The sequence below is a fragment of the Amphiura filiformis genome, chromosome 2 (genome assembly GCF_039555335.1).
Source record: "Amphiura filiformis chromosome 2, Afil_fr2py, whole genome shotgun sequence".
NCBI classification, from domain to species: Eukaryota; Metazoa; Echinodermata; class Ophiuroidea; order Amphilepidida; family Amphiuridae; genus Amphiura; species Amphiura filiformis.
In genome coordinates this window covers 49,230,650-49,253,727 of record NC_092629.1, presented here as the reverse complement: position 1 = coordinate 49,253,727, position 23,078 = coordinate 49,230,650, and the positions used below count along the sequence as shown (strand labels likewise).

Here is a 23,078-nt window from a genome sequence, read left to right as displayed (position 1 = left end):
GATCAATTTTAAGCCATAATGTACTGATATGAAATTGGTTAATTTTTTTTCAAACCTGATTTTTTTTGGCATATTTGTAATTTTTACATATGTCCAAACTTGCACCTAAATGGAATCAGCCAAATTTGTTGTGCTTGTAGGTCAACAGAGCAAAGTTCGACATAATGTCACAATTCAAAGAATTATGACATTATGTCCTCCTATAGATGAGTTGACCTCAATGTTTATCAAGGGGCAAGCAATTTTTGGCAGGCCGAGAGGGGGGGGCAAGCGATTTTTGGTAGGCTCAAAATTATTGCACAGCCCCTAAAATGTGTGCAAAAAACTAGAGTGATTGACTGATATTAGACTTTGGAAATCTTGAGGCTTGATTGTTATAGCATACAAAAAACACCCAAACAGCCCAAATTTGCTTCTTTTTTGTCCCCTATTTCTAAAAATTTACCAAATATTCAAATGTGACTGTAATTGCCAGGTAGGTCCAAGTAAAGGATTAGGATTGAGCTATGTTTTATTTGGCAAAACAGGATAATATTTTTTTTAATTCCATAAAAATGAGTGCTGTATTTTTCTGGAATGTAGAGTAGTTATTGCATGAGCAGCATGACGACTCAGGGATTTTTCTGCATCTTGTGCGGCATAACATCTCAGCATCCTCATTAATATTATGTGCTGCATGTGATGCTGCAAAGGCAAGCACTAGCTATGTGAAGAAATGTCATCATAGATTAACCATCTTGTTGTCAATAGTGCCAGTTTCTGGACTAAAATTATCTTGTTTGGCAGTAGTGGATTATTCAATATGGCTACCCCACTCCAAATAGCTCATAGTATACAAGATGATGTAGAATTACTTGATCTTAATGTAGGACAAGTTCACCTGTTTGATCTGCACATTGCAATATGACAATGAGGAACATCAAGCTAAGTTGTAATCTTGTATGCATACATACTGCAAGACATACACATGTATGTCTTCAAAACCATGCTGTTGGACAGTCTAAAGTCAAATGCCCAAAATGCCAGACACTGATTTAGGTGAAACACATTACCTGGTAAAATGTGTTTGCTAAAAACTAGAGTGATAGACTAATATGACTATGAGACTTAAGGCCTAAAAAAATTGTTTGATTGGCGTAACAAAAAAAATTTAGGGTAGGTAGGTATTGATTTTTTTTTACTTTCAAAGCTGTATATTGCATTTCATAAAGGCATTGGAACTTTTTTTTCTTCTTTTTAAAATTTAATTGAATTTCTTTTTTTGTTTATTTTTTTTTTTTTTTTGCAACAAAAAAAATCAGGTCAGGCGTTTTTTTAGGGTAGGTCAGGTTATGTCAATCAAACAATTTGCATATATATATATATATATATAGTTTGCTCTCTTTTCTACAAATTGACCAAATATTAAAATTTGACTTTTATTACAAGGTTGGTTCAACTAAATGATTATGATTGAGCTATGTTTTATTTAGCAAAACAGGATAATATTTTTTTAATTCCATAAAAATGAGTGCTGTATTTTTCTGGAATGTAGTGTAGTTATTGCATCATCAGAGCAGCATGACGACTCAGGGAATTTTTCTGCATCTTGTGCAGCATAACATCTCAGCATCCTCATTAATATTATGTGCTCTATGCATGTGATGCTGCAAAGCTATGTGAAGAAATGTCACCATAGATTAACCATCTTGTAGTCAATAGTGCCAGTTTCTTGACTAAAATTATCTTGTTTGGCAGTAGTGGAATATTCAATATGGCTACCCCACTCCAAATAGCTCCTAGTATACAAGATGATGTAGAATTACTTGATCTTAATGATAAGGAGGACAAGTTCACCTGTTTGATCTGCACATTGCAATATGACAATAAGGAACATCAAGCCAAGTTGTTATCTTGTATGCATACATACTGCAAGACATGTCTTCAAAGCCATGCTGTTGAACAGTCTGAAGTCAAATGCCCAAAATGCCAGACACTGACCACATTACCAGGTAAAACAGTGGACAGTCTGCGTACAAACAGAGTTGTGGAAAATCTGATATATTATCGTGATATGTTCAACAACGAAGGCACTAGCGGTCGCCGTGACGATAAGGAGAACAAAGCAGCAACTCCTCATATTGAACAAGTTGATCCAAATAACAAAGGAAACAGTTTCACTTGTTTAATCTGCACATCACGATACGACAATGAGGAACGTCAAGCTAAGTTATTATCTTGTATGCACACATACTGCAAGACATGTCTACAAAGCCATGCTGTTGAACAGTCTAAAGTCAAATGCCCAAAATGCCAGACACTGACCACATTACCTGGCGAAACAGTGGACAGCCTGTCAAACAACTTTGTCGTGGAAAATCAGATGGAGTATCATGATATTTTCAACTATGAGGGCGCTTGTCATGGCTGTGACGAAAAGGAGAAGGCTATAGCCTTTTGCGAAGATTGTGATGAGAACTTAGTGTGTCAGACTTGTGTAGATCAACATAAACGAATGCGACAATTGCGACAACACAAAATTTTGATGTTGTCCGAGATCCGAGGTATGAAACCAAATCCAATCATTGGAAAGAAACAATTTTGTAAAAAGCATCCTGAGCATCATCTTACATTGTACTGTAAAAAATCTAGCTGCAGAATTCCAGTCTGTGTATCCTGTGGCCTATATGATCACAATACAAAAGGTCACGACCTGGTGGAATTAAAAGCCGAGTTTGATCATTTGGTAGCTGATTTGCATAAATCGTCAACAAAGGTGAAAGTTAGAAAACCAGAGTTGGACAAGAAACGAAAAGAAATCGAAACCATGCAGGAAAAACTGACAGAGAATTTTAAGTTGAAGGCAAAATCAATGCGAGATGATGTTCAGAAACTTAAAAGAAGTTTAGACTCTTGCCATGATAAGGCTCACTCTAAGATGAAAGCAATGTTTGATGAGGAGATGCGTAACCTTACAACTAAGGTGGAATCGATAGACTCCATCACAGACCAAGTGAACACTGCTTGCGAGTTTGCCAACCAAGCCTGTGACGTGAGCCATCCTGTACAGCTACTGACCTCACAGAAGGAAATCTCGGACAGACTTGATGCACTGGTTCGTGCAAGGTTACCGGCAACAACATTGGATAAATTAGACTTTGATTTTGGTTATAAATACAATTCAGGTGTTCGTGACAAAATTGATGGTTTGGTGAGAGAGATGTATAACCTACAGTGGGCCAAGAAGAAGTTGACACTTTGGTAAATGCGACATTTTAGATGTACGGTACTTAACCCACACAGGTATCAGAATTGTGCATTTCTTGACCATATTTGGAATCGGCATGAAAAATGCATTGAAATGAGTACAATCAAGCCCAGTATTGGTTCAGTGGTTCTTGAGATGGCTCTTGATATTTTGAGAAAATATCTCAAAACTTGTGACTTGTGATTGTCTTCAAACTTACATACAATGTTAAATATCATCCCCTTCATGTATCTATGTAAAAAAACAAGAACATTAATCTGAATTTTATAGCAAGCCAATATGTTGGTATAAAGCACAAATTGTATTGTGGTCCTGGCCATTGGGCAAAAAAAAATATTGTTGTGTTGCCCTCAAGTGGGAAAATGGGAAATTTGGGTGGGACGATCGGTTTTTTTTTTTTTTTTTTTTTTTTTTTAAACCTGCAGTTTTTAAAAATCCCCTCAAATATTAAATAATGCTTCTTCAATTAGGGGACATTTGTCAATTTTGACTTCTGGATACCTGTTAGACATCAATTAAAGACTAGTCTTTGAATAAAATATTAATTTCAAGTGAAAACCATTGATTTTTTGAACAAATCTGTAAAAATCATCATTAAAAAAAATGCAGACCCTGATTTTTCAGGATTTAGGGTCGGTCGGTTGAGGGCAACACAACAATTTTTTTTTTTGGCCTTGTAAACACACTGCAAAAACTTGCGTGTTAAAAGTAACACCGGTTGGAGTCAATAGGACCACCGGTTGGAGTCAATAGGACCACACCCTGGATTGAGGGGTGTTATTTTTAAACACTTTTGGGTGTTATTTTGGACACCTGGAAGGTATAACGATAACACCAAAAGTAGATCAGATTATAACTCTAATTTCATAACACCAAAAGTGTTACAAAAAACACTGTTGGATGCGTTCCTCTGTTGACTGTGATTTTAATCACACTTAAAAGTGTTCAGCTTACTCGCTTCACTCGCACCATTTCAGGTTGTGATGGTGTGGTTTTTTTCATTGGCCATGTACATCCCTGCATTTCTCAATCTTCATAGTGCTTGTCTATGAGGTTATAAAGCAGCTTTGACATTTTTCAGTCTTCGTAGTGGTTGTCTATTAGCTAAGCTCATGGTGTTACAAAGCAGCTTTCCATTTCTCAACTTGTTGTATTCACTAGGATCCACAGCATGCTCATCTATCAGGGCACAGTTCTTTAACCCCAAAACATTTGTACATTCATTGAATCACCTTTGAAAATTTGGGTACAAAAACTCATACTCTGCAACTTGAGGTCAAATTGTGCACTATGTTTGTTTAATTGAGGTTATTGAACTATGCCATTGGGATGAGGCTATTGTGGTCCATAGTGATTCACATGGAAAACAATTACTTCACAGGATTTCCTATTTGCATATTATGTCAGGAAGTGATCGTAACCTTGCTCTAAATAATATTAGGCTTGTTCAGACGATCGCTTGTAAAGTCGCTTGTAACTACATTTGAATGTAAACTTGCATGAGTGCCCATCTAAACTCACTCACATGTAGCTACATGCAAGTTACAAGTGACGATTTTACATGTAAGATATCTTGCATGTAGCGAGCTACATTCGAATAAGGCCAGTGTGAACAAGACTTGCATGTAAACTCGCACGTAAGCATGACCTTGATGACCCAATCCTTTTCTGATTGTGCATAATCATGGCATAATTTACCAGTGAAGGTCACTCTTACTTTTGAGTTGGCTTACAAGTAAGTCCCGTGTGGACACACACTCCCTTGTAGCATAATTTAATTGCTGGCTCGCTTGTAAGTTACATTTGAAAGTAGGCTACCATCTAAACACACCTACTATGATGATCAAACTTCAACCCACGCTTTAAATAGGATTTGTCACATTACTTTGACACTCCTATGTAAATGACGGTTTTCGTTCGTTCGTTCAGTTTGTATCTGAATTGCATTCAAAATGGCTGCTGCAGATGGTATGTCTCAAACCCGGTCTCAAAATGACATGGAAGAGCTCATAACGTGTCCTGTTTGCTCGCTGTGTACCAAGCCGTACAACAAGAAAGAAAATCAAGCCAAATGCTTGCCGTGTCTTCATACATACTGCAAATCGTGTCTGGAAAGCTTACCTGATGACGAGCCTGCCAGCTGTCCCGATTGCGGTCAGTTGGTTACGGATCGAACCATCGATAGTTTGCCAAATAACTTTGTTGTGGACAATCTGAGAGATTATGGAGATCTGATCAATTCAAAATTATTGTGTGTAAATTGTATTGGGAATCAAGCTGTAAGCTTGTGTCATGACTGTGGCAGTTTTATGTGCCAGAATTGTGTGGATGCACATTCGGATGCTACTGATGAGCATAAGCTTTCAACGATATCAGAGTTGAAGGAGAAGAAGTGGATTCCTTTGATGAAACCACAGGTGTATTGTGAGAAGCATTCCAAGCTAGAATTGACTCTGTACTGTAAGGATAGTGAGTGCAGCATTCCAATTTGCTCGTTTTGTCGCACAGATGATCATCTCGAACACAATGTGGTCGATCTCGCAACAACCACCAACGACATTAAAACGGTTTTGCGTGAGTTTGCGCAATTTGTGAGTGAAAGAAACAAGGTGGTATCAAAGAGAGGGGCAGCCATTAGAGAACTACAGGAGAAGGTGGTGGACTATTTCAACGAGAAGGAACGCGACATGATTGACTCTGAAGAACAGCTCGTGGACATAATCCGAAGCAGGTACGAAGCAGCGTACTTTCGCTTGAAATGTCTATACAAAATGGAGATGGACGCCTTGACAGAAACTTTAGAGTCGGTAGATGCCTTATCAGAAAACATGGGCACCGCTTGCGAATTTGCGAATGAAGCGTGCGACGTAGGTCATCCTACGCAGCTGCTAACGTTGCGTAATCCTATCATGCGGAGGTTGCATAAGCTACAAAACGCATCGATACCAGAGACACCGTCTGATTTCAACACTAACTTTACATTCACTGATGAGCACAATGTAGCGGTGGCACAGATACAAGAGTTGGTACCAAATTTATGCGAGATACAAGAAGAAACTGATTATGGTCTTAATCCAAAACTCTGCTCTGTGGTTTTTATTTGTGCTGTTGTTGGTGGTTTTCTGTATCAATATTTTGGTAAAAAATAACTAGTGGTTAAGATTGTTCCAAACAATTGATTAACTATAGTTAATTAGAGGTTAATAAAATAGAGAGTTTGCGAAATGCAGTTCAAAACACAAACTTCAAGGTCTAGAAGTTTATAGAGGATTATAGTACATGTATGCATTCAAAACCACTCTGCCATTAAAGCCTCCAGAAGTCAAATTGAACACGAACATCCATAGTGAGCCATAAATCATGAACGAAAATACATCAATAGTTTCCACATTTCTAAATAGACTACAGCTCAACTTACCGTACTTTGCCTAACCAGACAGTCCATGCCAAAATTGTTACTACACCTTTACATTTCATCGAATCTCTTTTTGATGTCTGTCATTTTGAACATCACACTTGAAAGATGTATACTATGTAGAAACTTTATTTTGCAATTTCATAATTTGCATATTAGTAGCATATTTGCAATAAAAAACATGAAAATTAATAAATACCTATATTTTTCACAATTTCAATATTTTATTAGAAATTAAGCATGTAGGCCGTTTGTTATGACTTGATGAATGAAACTGTTAAACAGATTTTGATATTTTTGCTTATTTTTCCTTTTTTGCCCCAAAATGTGTAAAATCACAATTTTTGGATGACCTATATTTTCTTTGAATATTTATCAAATTTCTTAATTTAGGTATAATACAGTGCAGAAAAAGATGTCAAAAAATCTGTTAAAAAATCTGTTAAAACAGATTTCCAATAAATTGTTCCATTTTCCATTTTGGGTTAAATACTCAATTTTCATGCGCGGGATATTTGAAACATAAAATGAAAACATGTCCATTGCACTTTTTCCTCGAGATGTACTATAATATCAAGTATCAAGTTGATTTAATTAAAATCTAGTCAACTGGACTTACTATTTATTGACTGGCGACGTTTCACATCCTATCCTGGATGCTTCCTCAAGCCGTCTGATTTTTCGGTGGCGATTGGTCAGTGACCCGTGACGGGTCACAGAACTGAGACGTCGAGGGATCTTTTGGATTGCAGAACTGTAGGCCCCCGCCAAGTTGTGGCGTAGACCTCCTCCTCTGTTCAGAGATGGCTCCTCTCGCTTCACATAAACAGCCTCTTTCACACCTCTTTCAAACCACCGCGATTCTCTGTCCAATATGACAACGTCCTTGTTATCAAATGTGTGGTTGGTACTATTGAGGTGCGAATATACAGCCGAGTCTCCACAACCGGAGCTTGCTCTTCTATGCTGGTACATGCGCTTAGCCAGCGGTTGCTTGGTTTCCCCTATATATAAGTCCTTGCACCCACTATTTCATCGAATGAAGACGCCAAGACCAAGGAACACAAGCATTTGAAATCTGCACTTGGTGCTTGTGGATACCGCAAATGGACATTTGAGAAAGCGCTTCATAAGCCAAAATCGCCAACAAAGGACGACGCTTCACTTACTGCAACAGCAGGGGAAGAGAAACGACGACACAACGTCACCATCCCCTATGTGTCAGAGCTCTCCGAGAAAATTCGTAGAATTTTTAGAGGATACCAAATCCCTGTCTCCTTTAAGCCCACCAACACACTGAGGCAAAAACTTGTTCACCCTAAGGACAAAGTCCCGAAAGACAAACAGAACAACCTTGTCTATGCTATCCCATGTACAGACAATGGATGCAAGGACTTATATATAGGGGAAACCAAGCAACCGCTGGCTAAGCGCATGTACCAGCATAGAAGAGCAAGCTCCGGTTGTGGAGACTCGGCTGTATATTCGCACCTCAATAGTACCCACCACGCATTTGATAACAAGGGCGTTGTCATATTGGACAGAGAATCGCGGTGGTTTGAAAGAGGTGTGAAAGAGGCTGTTTATGTGAAGCGAGAGGAGCCATCTCTGAACAGAGGAGGAGGTCTACGCCACAACTTGGCGGGGCCTACAGTTCTGCAATCCAAAAGATCCTCGGCGTCTCAGTTCTGTGACCCGTCACGGGTCACTGACCAATCGCCGCCCGAAAAATCAGACGGCTTGAGGAAGCATCCAGGATAGGATGTGAAACGTCGCCAGTCAATAAATAGTAAGTCCAGTTGACTAGATTTTAATTAAATCAACTTGATATTTTATTTACCTGGATGACTGAGAATATACACAAATATATAATATCAAGGTTACGGATATATTATAATCCCTTCTTATCTTCACTGATCCATCAGATACCTATTGTTATGAATGATCAATGAAAAGGTTCAGAACTGGGCTACTAATGGTCTGTCAAGTATCTATAGTTATTTTCATGACTGTGTCAACTCAAAAATCATGCAAGGTCGAATGTAGGAAAAGTATGATCAGTTGAGCTGTACATGTTCTGCCTTACATTATTTAATTAGTTAAAAGACCAATTACTGGAAATCTAATTTGGTTTGGCAAGCCTTTCCGTCTAGATTTTAAAGGCGAGTGGTTAATCACTCTCTAGCATGATGCTAGATAAGTGGTCGGAATTTCACAAATTACCACTAATTTGGGTATACATATAATCAAGTAGGGCTTCGGTCTTAAAACGGTATTTATGTTGAAATGCCACAAAGCGTGCTAAACTTTGTGACTTTCTCCGCTTGGAAAGGGCACAGAATCGATTAAATACAAATGCTGTATTTTTATCATAAAAATTGACATACACAACTCATGCTTGTTTTTAACATTTATTTCTCATATCTTTTAACAATTTTTGTCACATTATACAAAAATGTCATTTTCCGCGTTGTACCTCTGATTGCGTGATTTTCTTCCGTTTTCTGTAACTTCGGACCAGGCCCGTACGCAGGATTTTTTTGGGGGGGTGCTGATTTTGAAAAAGTGGACTTTTTTCCCAAGGGGGGGACGATTTTGTGAAAAGTGGACTTTCTTCCCCAAATTTGGACCTATTTTGACCAAAAATGCGTAAAAAACCTGATTTTTTGGCTCGCTGCGCTCGCAAATTCTCAAAGTTTGGGACTTTTTGTATACTTTTGAAAATTTGGGGAGGTGCGGTCGCACCCCCCTGCGTATGGGCCTGCTTCGGACTCTTTTCTAGGGTTAAACAGTGCCAAGCAAATAATGACACCACAGAATATATATATAAATTTAGTTAAGCTTTCCACACAGTCACATCACCCAGGTTGCTTATATATTTGATGTTTGCATTTACAAATGCAAATAAAATTTTTTGACACTCTGGTAATGGTAACTAGGGTGGATATTAATAAGTTGATTCCAGAGGGTGAAACACTGAAACCAGGTAACTTACTATAATTATAATTATCAGGAATCGCCTCTCACACATCATCGCATACAGTGACGTGGGCCATAAGTCGGACTTCATAATGGCAAAAACATACTGACACAGGTCAGCATACGGCCATATCCTTCCTGACATGCTTATGGTAGCCAAGTTCATAGAAGATATTATTCTTGTGATCCACACACTATGTACACATATATACTGTAGGACTACTTTACGTCACCCACCTTTTTAGGACAAAATAAAATATAAAAAACGCTACACCATAGGACTGTACGGTAAAACATGTCTACCAGCAGGTTACTTTTTAGTCACCACACCTTTTGTAGGACTACCCAACAAAAAAAAAGACCTCCACCATAGGACTTGACGGTAAAATATTTAGAGTAGGCCAATTAAATATTGAATCACCACTCATGAATTGAGGTCAAAACCATTATGTAAATAAGATAATGGCCACTAAAATGGGCTCACAGACATGAGTTCATTATTATGTAAATGAGATGTTCAATTGAATTAAAGATTTAACTTCAACACTACACTATTTTTCGCTCACCTGGAACGTTTTCACTAGTCCGACTAGCGTCTTCAGCAGATGGTGATGCTGTGTTGATATCTTGTCTACAATCGGGATATCTCTCACTGATGACGTCATATGATTGACAGAATGACGTCATAGGATGTTACGATGTAGCGCTGCCCCGGGCATCAGCAACTTGTCCCAAATAGGATCTATTTCTAGTCCTTGGTCACGATTTAGTCACGGTTTTTGAGTCCTTATTTGGATAGCTTCAAGAATTCTCCGAGAGAACTCTTTTTGCTCCCGTTCGAGCACCTTAACGTTTTCCCAATCAATCTGGTGGCCTTTAGATCTCACAACATGTTCTCTGACCGCTGATTTAGAGCTGTCCCCTAATTTAACAAGCATTATTTAATATTTGAGGGGATTTTTAAAAAAAAGGTTTAAAAAAAAATAATAATAATAATAATAATAATCCGACCGTCCTACCCAAATTTCCCATTTTTCCACTTGAGGGCAACACAACAATTTTTTTTTTTTTTTTTTTTGCCTAATTAACAAACAAAGGTTTAAGAGGCGTTTTACTGCCTCGTTATTGATCTTGTGGTCAACTTTGGAACCGTCTATCGGGTTCTAAGAGGCGGTAAACTGGTTTAAGCCATACAAAGGTCTCGGTTTATTTGGTGTTTTTATAAGTCCATTAATTTTGTATTACCCACAAGATTTTTTCCCCTGCATACCAGTAAACAATAAAAAATCAAATCCAAGCAAATTGTGGTTTTATTTCTAAGCTGCGCATACATTAAGCAAAACAATTGCAAGTATAAAATCTAGCAAGAGTGAAATTATAATTTTTTTTCAATTTCGTGCCAATTAAGGGGCCCCGCCGTTGCTGGCGCCCCAAAAATATAAACATTTTAACACAGGTCTCTATTCTTGTACATTTTTGGCCATGGAATATACCTGATATTAATCAGGCCCATGCACAGGATTTTTTGAGGGTGCAGATTTTGAAGAAAAAAAATTGTAAAATGTGGACGTTCTTCCAAATACTTGGACCTTTTTTTGCTCTCTTCGCTGGCAAATTGGGATTTTTGTGGACTTTTTTTATACTTTTGCAAAGGGGGTGGGGATGCAAAAATGATATACAGCCCCTTGGTAACGGAAGCCAAAAGTGAACAACTTGTAATCCCTTGTTGGTACACCATTACTGGTAGAAAGAAATAAGAACATTCTAAACATTTAAGTTATGAGTGTTTGATCATGCTTTGTTTCTGTTGGACAATTCCAGTTGAAATCCATACACCCCCCCTATGGAAGACATAATTTCCCACACAGGGGGTGCAGATTTCCAACTGGGTTACCTAAATGGACGTTGTCCCCATTTGAAATCTACAACCCCTGTGTGGGAGATTAAACTCAGGTCTTAATAGGGGGTGTATGGATTTCAACTGGAATAGCCCATAGTATATAGCCTCAAATCTACTAAAAAACTGAATAAACTTTTCATAATTTAAGATATTATTTATAAAAAACAGTAAAATCTTATAAATTTTCTGTTAATTTGAGATAAATGTGCCTGCAACTACACAGATGTTGATGTCATATTGTTGTGACAGTAGCCGCAGCAGATATATAAAAGCTGTCATATGATGTCACATTACATATTGAGGGTTTCAGGCAGGAAGGCCTATCTGCAATAGCTGCCAAGTGTCATATTTTTAGATTAGGTATAGTATAGAATACAGAAATTGTCAAATGTATATAGGGCAGCTATTGTTGATAGGGCCTTAGTACACTAATCCCACGGTACATGATTATAGCACCCTCAGCAGATCATAGAATCTGTCGCATAATGTCACATACATACATGCCCTCAAATGAGAATCACTACCACATATTTCATCTTGTATGAGTGAGAAAGGAGTATATTCAGAAAAATGCAAATAGCTGCCTTTTTACTCAATTTCTAACCATTCATTCATTCATTCATTCATTCATTTAGTTAATTAGTGCAGCACTAGAGATGGGTGTGACAGTTAATGCCTTTGTTGTTGTTCATTTCAGTTTTTCATTTGCATTTAAAGTCCCATTCAGTGATTCATGAGTGCAAGTGTAAAAAATAAAATTGTTTATATTGCCTAAAAGTGAAGAACAAGTCATTCAAATTGTCATTTGGTATTTTTGAAATCAAAAATATGGGGTTTTTTTAAATGAAAAAATATGGTATTTTTGAAATGAAAAAATATGGTAATTTTGAAATGATAAATATGGTATTTTTGAAATGAAAAATATGTGTTTTTTTAATGAAAAAGTTGGCACAAAACAAAGAAAACAGCAGTATTGATGAAAGTGAAGCCCCATTCAAATACATGTAACTAATTTATTATACTGACAGTATATAAATTGCAGATTCATGTAAATGCCTTATTTTTATTTGCCTTACATTTATGTTAGCACATCTATGACAATGACAAAGGCCCGGGACAAAGGTACCAAAATCTTGATTTTTTATGATTTTTACGAACGTCCGGATGAGCAAATCACAGAAGTTGCAGTCAGGCTTGTGATTAATTGACACCATGGAATCTAAAATTTAATTTTAAAATAATCCTGTTAACTAACAATGTCAGGTTTATATCATACGGAACTAGTTCACTTAGAACTTCAGTTCACAAGTTTTTGACGCCTCGTGACTTGCAGTGCGGTCATACGTGAGGCCAAAGAAAAAAATTGTTTCCATGCCCTCGAATGGATTTTAAAATTGGGTCGGTCGGTCAGGAAAGTTTTTTTTTTTCTGTTTCCCAGAAACAGACATGGCGAATACCGAATCGACGAATGCAATTAATGGTTCAAGCATTTCCGTAGCAGCAACATCACGCCATGGTCCAGCATCTGTGCTCGCCACTTGCACCTTAAACAATTGTAGATCTTCTACATGCAGTGTTTTCTGCTTTTCAAAACTATCATATTAATCAATGTGTTCGGTCCCTTGCTTCACCTGTACAGCTAAGCGCTACTCGTGTTGTGTCCACCATGTTTAAAGTGAAATCATATTTATACCGAGCGATTTGTGCTCTTAATAAAAGTAGCCTCAACAAACATGTTGAAAAAAATAGTGCAATGTTACTTCCTAGTCGATCTGAACAAATATCATGAATCTAAATATTTATAAACAAGAAATGAATATCTGGTACAACTGTTTTCAAATTTTATCTACTTTTACCATATTTTAACATCTGCTATATTGTATCCATTCTTGCACGGTTATATTTTGCCTGTAAATAAACTCGTCCCTAGATGCGCCGTCCGAAATGTGCAGGTGGATAGCAAATTGTATTAGAGCTTAGACGCTGAGGTGGTATAAGAAATTGCGGAACCCGACAGTCAGGTACAGCCGGACACGTAAACATGCAGGATATGGTATTTTACAACGTTTCTTTTAAATCATCGGTTTTTCAGACAAAACATACATGCCATTTTTGGAAAAAAAAAAAAAAAAAACTTTTTTCAAAAAAAATAGTTCTACGGTCGGGACTGCCGAGACGGTCGGTCGGACGAGGGCAAGCAAACAACTTTTTTTTTTGGCCTGAGGCCAGTATAATGGAAGTTGTAAATGCTACACTGTTTGAATTTTTTTTTGGGGGGGGGCAGGCTGAAAGTTTAAGGAAAAATTCTTCCACGATTCGAGTTGCAACAGCAGCAAAAAAAAAATCCCCACTATCACCTAAAAAAAACCCCAACTTTTCCCACTTATCTGTGCATATTGCATTGTGAATAAATTACTTATTAATTACTGTACTGTTAAGGGGGTACTACACCCCTCGATAATTTTGTGTGTACATTTGCATTTTCTCAAAACTAATAACACAGTGGTAACAAAAGTTATGTATATTATAGGGCAAGGAATCCAATTACTACACTGGAATTTCAGTGACCCAAGACAAACAGTTCGATATTTATGATAAGAAATAAGGTACCGCTAGGATGTACCTCATTTCCTATCATATATACTGAACTGCTTGTCTTGAGTCACTGAAAATTCAGTGTAGTAATTGGATTCCTTGCCCCAATAATTAATATACATAACTTTTGTTACCAGTGTGTTATTAGTTTTGAGAAAAATGCAAAAATAGTCACAATTTACCACAGGGGTGTAGTACCCCTTAACAATCTTTAATGGTTTAATTTATAATTGTACCACTTCTGTGCAATATTTGTTAATTAACATTGCAGCAAAATCATTCATATCTTATGCTTTGTTTATCTCTTTTGTAAATAAACACAACACTAAGCATCTGGCACTGTAGTTAACACATAAATGCGTTAATGTGTAATTTTGTGATTTCATTTTAACAGTGTTTGATCTCAGCTTAGTCTTGTTATTAAATTAAACCACCAAAAAATCAAACATTAAATCATGTTTATTTCATTGCTTACAATCCAAAATTATTTTATTAACCCCTGGACACTACTGGTCATCTAACAGCATTTCTGATTGGTTGATAACTTGAAATGCTCATTTCAATTGCCAATTATGATTAGGCTTCAAACTATTTATGGTCAAACTTGCATTTACAGATGATCTTATTAACACCCTCCTTGATTGGTTAAAAATTGGACACAATATTCATTTTGGCCAATCGGCAGGTAGTTCTCATGGGGTTAAATTGTTCAGCATTGAACTTGCAGCAGCTATAAGCTCTCTTACATAGAGATACAACTTTTTTCATACTCCTCAATAATTTGCCACTCCTGACAAGTGTAGGCATATCACACATGACAGTAAGGATACCCCAAACTACCCGATGTTGACAAGCACACAAGGTATAAACTTGTGATAACCATGACAGGTCGAATGCGTAAAAACCCCCAAAACCAAACGCGCCGCATCAATTACGGGAGTCGGATGTATGTGAGTGTGGCGGACGTGGCGTTGGGGTATATCGAGAGACTATACCTTCATTCAATCTGCAGACTGTAACTAGCTATGTCGTTACCATGGTAACACAGGTGGTTATGTCATGTTAAGTTTGCGGTGATTTTGGATTGGATTGAGGTAGTAGGGTGGGATTATGTGTTTAAAGGTGCCCTTTGTAATCAGATATGGTTTGAAATGATTAAATTGTTCTACAAACTGGAGCAGCTCCTTGATATTCAAAGTGTGGGGTGATGCGGATGCGACTTTAATATGTGAAGGATGGCATAGCTTGGGAATGTAGATTTTGGTACAACACCTTCCTTTTATTTCCAAGGTCTATGCTTCCTCCCTCCCTCCCCTCTCTCCTCCCACCTGGTTAACAAAAAGTCTAGTTAAGGTTGAAATTTAAAAATCTAAAATTTATTTAGGAAAAAGGTCCACCTTTTGGAAATGCCGCAAAAATATAGGGCCAATTAATTTAAGCAAATATATGCTAATTAGTACAGAAAAAAAGCAAAATATTAATACATTACACTTTGTTCTGTCAAAATGAATATTTCTTATTTTTTAACCATTGATTCAAGTGACCTGGAGAATACACACAAGAAATCGCTGTGTCACATTTGATCAAAAATTGCACAGAAATTCATTATTTATAAACAATGTCAGCAGTTGGGATGTAGCAACTGGTGGTAAACACTGACAGTCTGAAGGCAAATGCAAAATGAGTGTGTATGTACATAGAAAGGCAATACAAACTTATAACATCTCCAGTGATTTCATTTAAGTGTGCGGGGTGTATACCGTATGAGCAGATGAGCAAATCACTTAAAAGGGCATTTCGTGATCCACAGCCTCATCCCCCTACTTTTCTCCAAAAAAAGTGAGATTTTTATATCACTGGAAACCTCTGGCTACATAATGTTTATGTACTAAATATTTCTTGCAAATTAATTCGTTTCGCAAAAATATCGTGAAATTTGAATTTGGCAGTGTAATACACATAATCATGCATAACTCGCAAAATCGGAATCAACTGGAATTTTGGGAATATGCTTATTTCGTGGATATCTACCGAAAAATGTCATAAAAAGAGGCTGCTAGGATCACTCCTTTAATGGGCCTTAAATACTCCTTTAATGGGCCTTAAAGTAAGGCAAAAAAAAAATTGTTTGTTTGTCCACTTCCGACCGACCGTGTACCCTGGTCCCGACTGTGTCTTTTTTTTTTCTTTTTCTTTTTTAAATTTGCGTTGAATGTGCTAGTAAAACAGTGGTTAGTATAAATTTAAAGAAAGAAAATGTAAATAAAATGAACAATATAACATGCAGAACCATCTCAAGAGTTAAACCAGTAAAGTGCTTTGTGTTTGACTTATTTACCAGTCTTCAAATTGTCAGTTTCAAGTGCAATATCTGTAAAAAAAAAAAAATCCGACCTATTGACCCAACTGTTTCATAAACCTCTATGGACAAACAAACTTTTTTTTTTTTTTTGGCCTAATCGCAGTGTGGCTTGCGATTAATTGACACCATGGAATTTAAAATTTCATTCTTTAATTAGTGCTGTTAATTTTTTTAGCGTTTTGTTTTATCTGAGTGTTTATTATCACTCACATTTTTAAAGCCTCATGCCTTGCAGTGCGGTCATGTGTGAGGCCAGTATAATACAAGTACAAGCATGACAAATTGTAAATAATATACTGTGGGGGTTGGGGAGGCTGCAAGTTGGAGGAAAAATTCTGCCACAACAGGAGTAGCAACAACAACAAAAAACACTCCCCTCTATCATTATCCCCATTTAACTGTGCTTATTGCATTGTGAATAAATTTAAATCACTTCAAATTAAATTATTTATTGTATTGTAAAAAAATGTTTTAATGGTTTTACTTATGCTTTGTTTATCTCTTTTGTAAATAAACACAACAATAAGCATCTGAACTGTAGTTAACACAGATGTGTAGTCTTGTTATTAACCCCACTACCTGCCAATCTAACATTGCCTCTGATTGGTCAATTACATGATATCGTCATTTTAATCACCAATCAGAATGGAGCTTTTCAAATAATTCACACCAGGTGTTTTTTTCGTGGTGAAATTATTCAAACAACGTTGCTGATAAAGTGTTCAGCATGGAACTAGCAGCAGCTATAAGCTCTCTTGTAACATAGATACAACTTTCATCTTTTTTACACTCCTCAATAATTTGCCACTCCTGACAAGTGTACTGGGACAATGCATATCACACATGACAGTAAGGATACCCCCAAACTACCCCGATGTTGACAAGCACACAAGGTATCGCTTGTGATAACCATGACAGGCCGACGTGTAAAACCCCCAAAACCAAACGCCCGAATCAATTACGGGGAGTTGGATATATGTGAGCGTGGCGGACGTGGCGTTGGGGTATATCGAGAGACTATACCTTCATTCAATCTGCAGACTGTAACTAGCGATGCTGTTACCATGGTAACACAGGTGGTTATGTCGTGTTGAGTTTGCGGTGATTTTGGATTGGATTGAGGTAGTAGGGTGGGATTATGTGTTTAAAGGTGCCCTTTGTAATCAGATATGGTTGGAAATGATTAATTTGTTCACTGTGCTACTACAAACTGAAGCAGTTCCTTGATCATGTTGATGTTCAAAGTGTGGGGGTGTGATGTGGGGGAGGGCATAGCTTGGGAATGTAGAGGCTGCATCACCCCCTCTCCCTTAACAAAAAGGTCAATTTTTAGAGACAAAATGTACATATTTATGCAAGAAGATTCAAATTATAAAGAATCATTTGTAGTGAAATCCACTTTTGCACGTATGTGACGTAGGAAACAGGTCCACTTTTTGCAAATTCCACCAAAATATCGGCTTGCTAATTTAAGCAAATTTATCCTAATTAGTATGGAAAAAAGCTAAATATTTATATATTACACATTGTTCTGTAAAAATGGATATTTAATTATTTTTGTCCAAAAAAGTGACATTAATATTGATGCAAGTGACCTGGAGAATAAACACAATAAATCGATGGGTCACAATGAACAAGGTTACTAGACTATTCAGCAAATTCCTTCAGCGGTGTCCCTCTGCTCTGTCTGATTATTGCGTAAAAAGAACTAGGTGACGTGATGCTATGCAGGTTGACCAGCGAATGAGGTGCTGATGTCATGATGACATTAGCCAATAGAACCCCACTTCCGTATACACCATAAACACCAAATTTTCATACTGCTGAAGAACCGTGCTGAAAACTATAGATCAAATATTGCTTACAAAATACATTACTCATGAACAATGTCGGTAGTTGAGATGTAGGGTCAGTCAGCACCCAATTATAAACACATTATTCAAAGAAAGCCTGAAAATGCTATGAGTTGAATGCTGAAATCTGCACCTATATAAAATTGAAATTAGAAAGAGAGAAAATCAACACATTTATCATGCTCAGATTCATATACCAACATTTTGTCAATCAAATTTAGAAAAAGTGAAACTTATTAGTAGGCTTTGAGTTTTAAAAAATTGAGGAGTGTGATAAATAGCACACTTCAAAATGTGAGGAATGCTATTTTGTGAATGAAGGGGGGGGGCAGAGTGCCCCCTGACAAAAAATGAAAGAAAAAAGTGCCCCTCTGACAAAAAATTAAAGAGAAAATCAGGAGGGCAAAGGAAAAGAAAAAAATTCTACCAAAATTCAGCCGGATCATGGGCCAAAATAGTGTAAAATACGAGCGCACATTGTAAAGATAAAGCCCTTTCCATCCTGATAATGGGCGAAAATAGTGTAAAATAGCAAATTTTTGCACGGCATAAACAGTCTCTGCTATTTTATGATACAACTGTATTTTTTCCGTCTGTGCCACCGACATTTTATTTTGCCCCCCCGACCAAAAAAGCTGGCTACGCCCCTGCACCCAATCCTAATTTTGTAGTATGGTCTTCAGGTTCATGACTTGGCCTACATAAATGATTATCTTCATGCCTCATCCTAACAATGGTGTGAGAGACATTTTCTCATAAAATATCATTTGTGCTGGATTAATTTAAGCTTAATGACAGCATGAATATCTTTTCCAATCTCATGCATTCAAAGAAATGTCATTTTGCAGAAACAGTCCTATACCATGATGATTTCAATACTGGACTTTGAAAACAAGAAAGGTATCAGTGTAGCATACCCAAGAGCAGCAATTGACATATGAACAGAGGGGGCTATAGTCAATGCAATCATGATGTCAGACAGTACTGGACAAGCTGGGTCTCTTACCAGTTGATTGATGTGTAGTTTTGTATTGAATCAAATACTGGCGAACAAATGACTGTCTATGATTGAAGGCTTGAAGGCAAGCATTGTGCACTCCTAGTAAAAGGGCAGTAACTGCTTTCTTATTGCTAGTGGGTACTGTCTTTTACTTTGGGGTAGGTTAGTTAAACTATTTGCCTCCCACGACACATGACATAGGCCTAAAGTCTGTTAGAAATTACACAAGGCTTGCAAGTGCTCACTATCCAGGCCCTACTTATTCAGTGCCTAGTATATGGGACCATGACAACCCCTCTCTTGACTTGCTGGCGCGCCTCGCTGGCCGCTTTGCCCCCCCCCTCCCCCCTCCCCCGAGGAAGTAGATCTAGTTAGGCCGTACATGTGACGTGGTAGCTCCAACCATGGTGGAATGATCAACTTCTGTTTACACCATAAAGATGTTAATGCCTTGATATGTCTTGATATAAAGAAAATAGAAACACACAGGAGTTATTTCTAGTAAGTATAAAATGCACCATAGGCTGATCCCATCAATTTATTAGATATACAAAATTAGACATTATGACCGCAGACAATAGTTTGAATCCTTTGTTTGAAGTCAATTTATAAAAAGCATGCTGAGCCGGGTCTCCCCGTCAGTCCAAAACACCCTCAATCCAAACCACCGTCAGTCCATATTTTTAGGGTTAGGAATCCTAACCCTAAAACTTCGGACTGACGGTGGTTCAGATTGACTGTGTTTTTCGGGCTGACGGGGGTGTAAGAGTTCTCCATCCTTAGGAGGGTACACATTAAGTGGTCTGCCTTGTGTGCAGAGAACCATTCTAACCAACTAGCTTGCAGTTGTTTCAAAAATAATGGACTGGCATTGGTCTAATTGTAATCATGTAGCTAATAACTAAAATGATCGTTAATGATAATGTGTCTGTTTATTTCTTTTTGTTCACTCCAGGCCATGTGGCTGATGTTACAGCAAGAATCGGCAGATGACTTCGTCATAGCAACCAATTCAGTACACAGCGTCAGGGAATTTGTGATAGAGTCTTTCAAATGTATAAATGTGGAAATTGAGTAAGTCTCACCTGAAACAAACAGAAGCAAACAAATATATAAACAGGCACAACAAACAAACAAACATTTCATTATGTGCATTACAGTTGTGGCAGAGAAGAACAGCAGTTGTTTACATTTTGAGAGCGTGCACAGCGTAAAGACAGAAGTGGGGTTCTGATTGGCCGATTCAATCGTCTAATAACAATCATAACAACAGACCGATAACCTGATTGGCTGATTATGTTGGTCGGCGCAGATCGGCACGCTTAAAGGGAACACAAAGTTTGGCGTATGGCGCTCATTAACAGGGAACTCGCGTCTATCTGAGCAAAGGACTGCTGTTCTTCTCTGAAACAAAGTGTAGTGTCATTCATCCAGGTGTAATTAAATATCAAATTGAACTCATAAAACTATTCACAGGAATTTTTTTTCCGGGGGGCATTGAGGGGCAAAGTGAATTTCAGGGGGCAAAATAAACAAATTGTATGCAAAATTACCGCAAATAGTTGAATTTTTTGTAATTTTGGGTTTATACTGGGGAAACAGGGGCAAGAGTTCTGACTGGGGGCATTTGCCCCTCATGCCCCCCCGTGGCGCCGCCACTGACTATCAAGGTGCATCTGCAGGTAGCCTGATGCGATACCGTAGCCTCTAAAAAACATAAGTCCAGTTGAATAGTTTTATGAGTTCAATTTTATATTGGTGGCATGGGGGGTACATGCCCTGGGTGCCGAATGGACCAATTCAGCATCGATTCTGCACCCCCACCAAGCGATGAAAGTCAAAGTTTTCGCAAGCTTCAGTACAGAAACATTTGATAGATCTATTTAAGACCGATATTCAACTTCATTATAACCAAAATTAATATAAAGTGGTAGACCCTATTTGTGCAAATTTTCGTGTGCAATTGTTTCAAATACGGAGGGGGCGCCATTATGTATCCTTAGCCCTGGGCACTACAATCCCTAGCTACGTCACTGCGTATGTTAAAAATAACCCAAAAATGTTTTAATTTGGAAAGGATTTATATATTGAAGTAAGAAAAACTTCCAACAAGCAGGATGGGGATTTTGAGGTAAAAATAACAATATACCCACTTTCTTTCTTTATTTCCAAACAGTTTTTTTGTTGTTGCATATAAGTTTCAACTTCCTCCACCAGTCTTGAAGTTTTCTTTCTCCCATTCTTACACTTTTGTCCATCAGCAGTAAGATGTATGTTAAAAATAACCCCAAAATGTTTTGATTTCGAAAGGATTTAAATTGACATAAGAAAAAACTTCCAACAAGCAGGGTGGGGAATTTAAAGGTAAAAATAACAATAAACAAAAGTTGCCCACTTTCTTTCTTTATTTCCAAGCAGTTTTTCGTTACATATAAGTTTCAAGCCCCGACTGCATAAGGTCATTGGCAATGATAAACATATACATAGTGGGTTTTTATGCGCTACTGTTATACAACACAATTAATTGGCGTGTGGGCTTTATTTTTGTGTACACGTCGGCGTTGTTCAGCCCCACGATGAATGGACGTACGACAGGGGCTATTTCCTTTTTCGCATTGTGCGTACTTTGCAAAGACAACAATACGTAACTTTAAGCTAGAGTTAAGTTTAATGCAAGAAGGTATGTAAGTGTATAGTAATAACCATACACTTACGACCCTCTTACTTAAGTTCAGTCTTAAGTTTAAGCTGAACAGAGAAACGACCCAGAAGTGCAGTGCACTATTTTTGACTATGTGTTTCTTTGCTTAATACATGCCTCCAAGTGTGGTTCTTTTCAGCCAACAAAATTTTACTGCCAAAATGTTGTATGTTTATTCATAAAGTCGGACTATGGTTTGCGAATTTATTCAGAATGTTTGGTGAAGAGCTCCCTCGGGAGTGCCTACCCACGCGTCCCCAAAAAACTTGATGTAGTCAGAGGGTAGTAGTAGTAGTGAATGATGACAATAGGCATGTGGAAAAGGGGAATGTTTTAAGTTTGTTTATCAAATTAATTGGGCAATGGTTTGATTTTCTATTTTAAAACTAAAAGCTTTTAATGAAAATCTAGAAAAATCTTATAAAAATCTGCTGGAAAGGGGGAACTGATGTACTCACTGGATCTTCCATGTCTTTAGATAAAGATAAAAAGTAAAGTAGGTAATGGGGCTACATACTTATCCTGCACAAGAACATTATAAACACAATGGGGAAGGATTGCTCGCTATAAGAGGAAACTGAATATAATTAATTAGAAAGAAAGATCAGTTTGCCAACCCAAAGTGTTAGATTTAAACACCACAACAAATAAACACTAATCCCGGCCGGCACACAACCCAACTTGAAGAAAGGCAAGGGAACGTGCCGGCATGGGATTCAAACCCACAACCCACTCGATGGCTGGTATGGCTAAAATTTGTAAAAAGTTTGTTTCCAATAGGTGACCTGAAAATCTAAATGCAAAATGTTATTTTTTTTATTTCTTTATTTGTCAGGATGTTTCTGTTGGAAATGTTAGCATTATTTTTTGCTTGAATTTGTTTTTTGTTTTTTTTAATTCTCAAAAAAAAAAAGGAAGTTGTAAATTGCTACCCAAAATGAAATGTGTGCAGTCTGCAGGAAACAAACTTGTTTCAGAGCATAATTTTATGTGCTGAATTTAGAATATGTTTACTGATACCACTTT

The 23,078-nt window shown here is 37.4% G+C and overlaps 1 protein-coding gene across 1 annotated transcript in view; it reads left to right on the top strand.

Moving 5' to 3' along the window:
- Positions 1-23,078, top strand: part of LOC140146313 (GDP-mannose 4,6 dehydratase-like) — a 306,686-nt gene that overhangs the window by 162,197 nt on the left and 121,411 nt on the right. Inside the window, exon 8 of the mRNA XM_072168112.1 lies at positions 20,307-20,425. Within this exon, the coding sequence (XP_072024213.1) occupies positions 20,307-20,425 (119 nt within the window). The remainder of the gene's footprint in view (positions 1-20,306; positions 20,426-23,078) is intronic.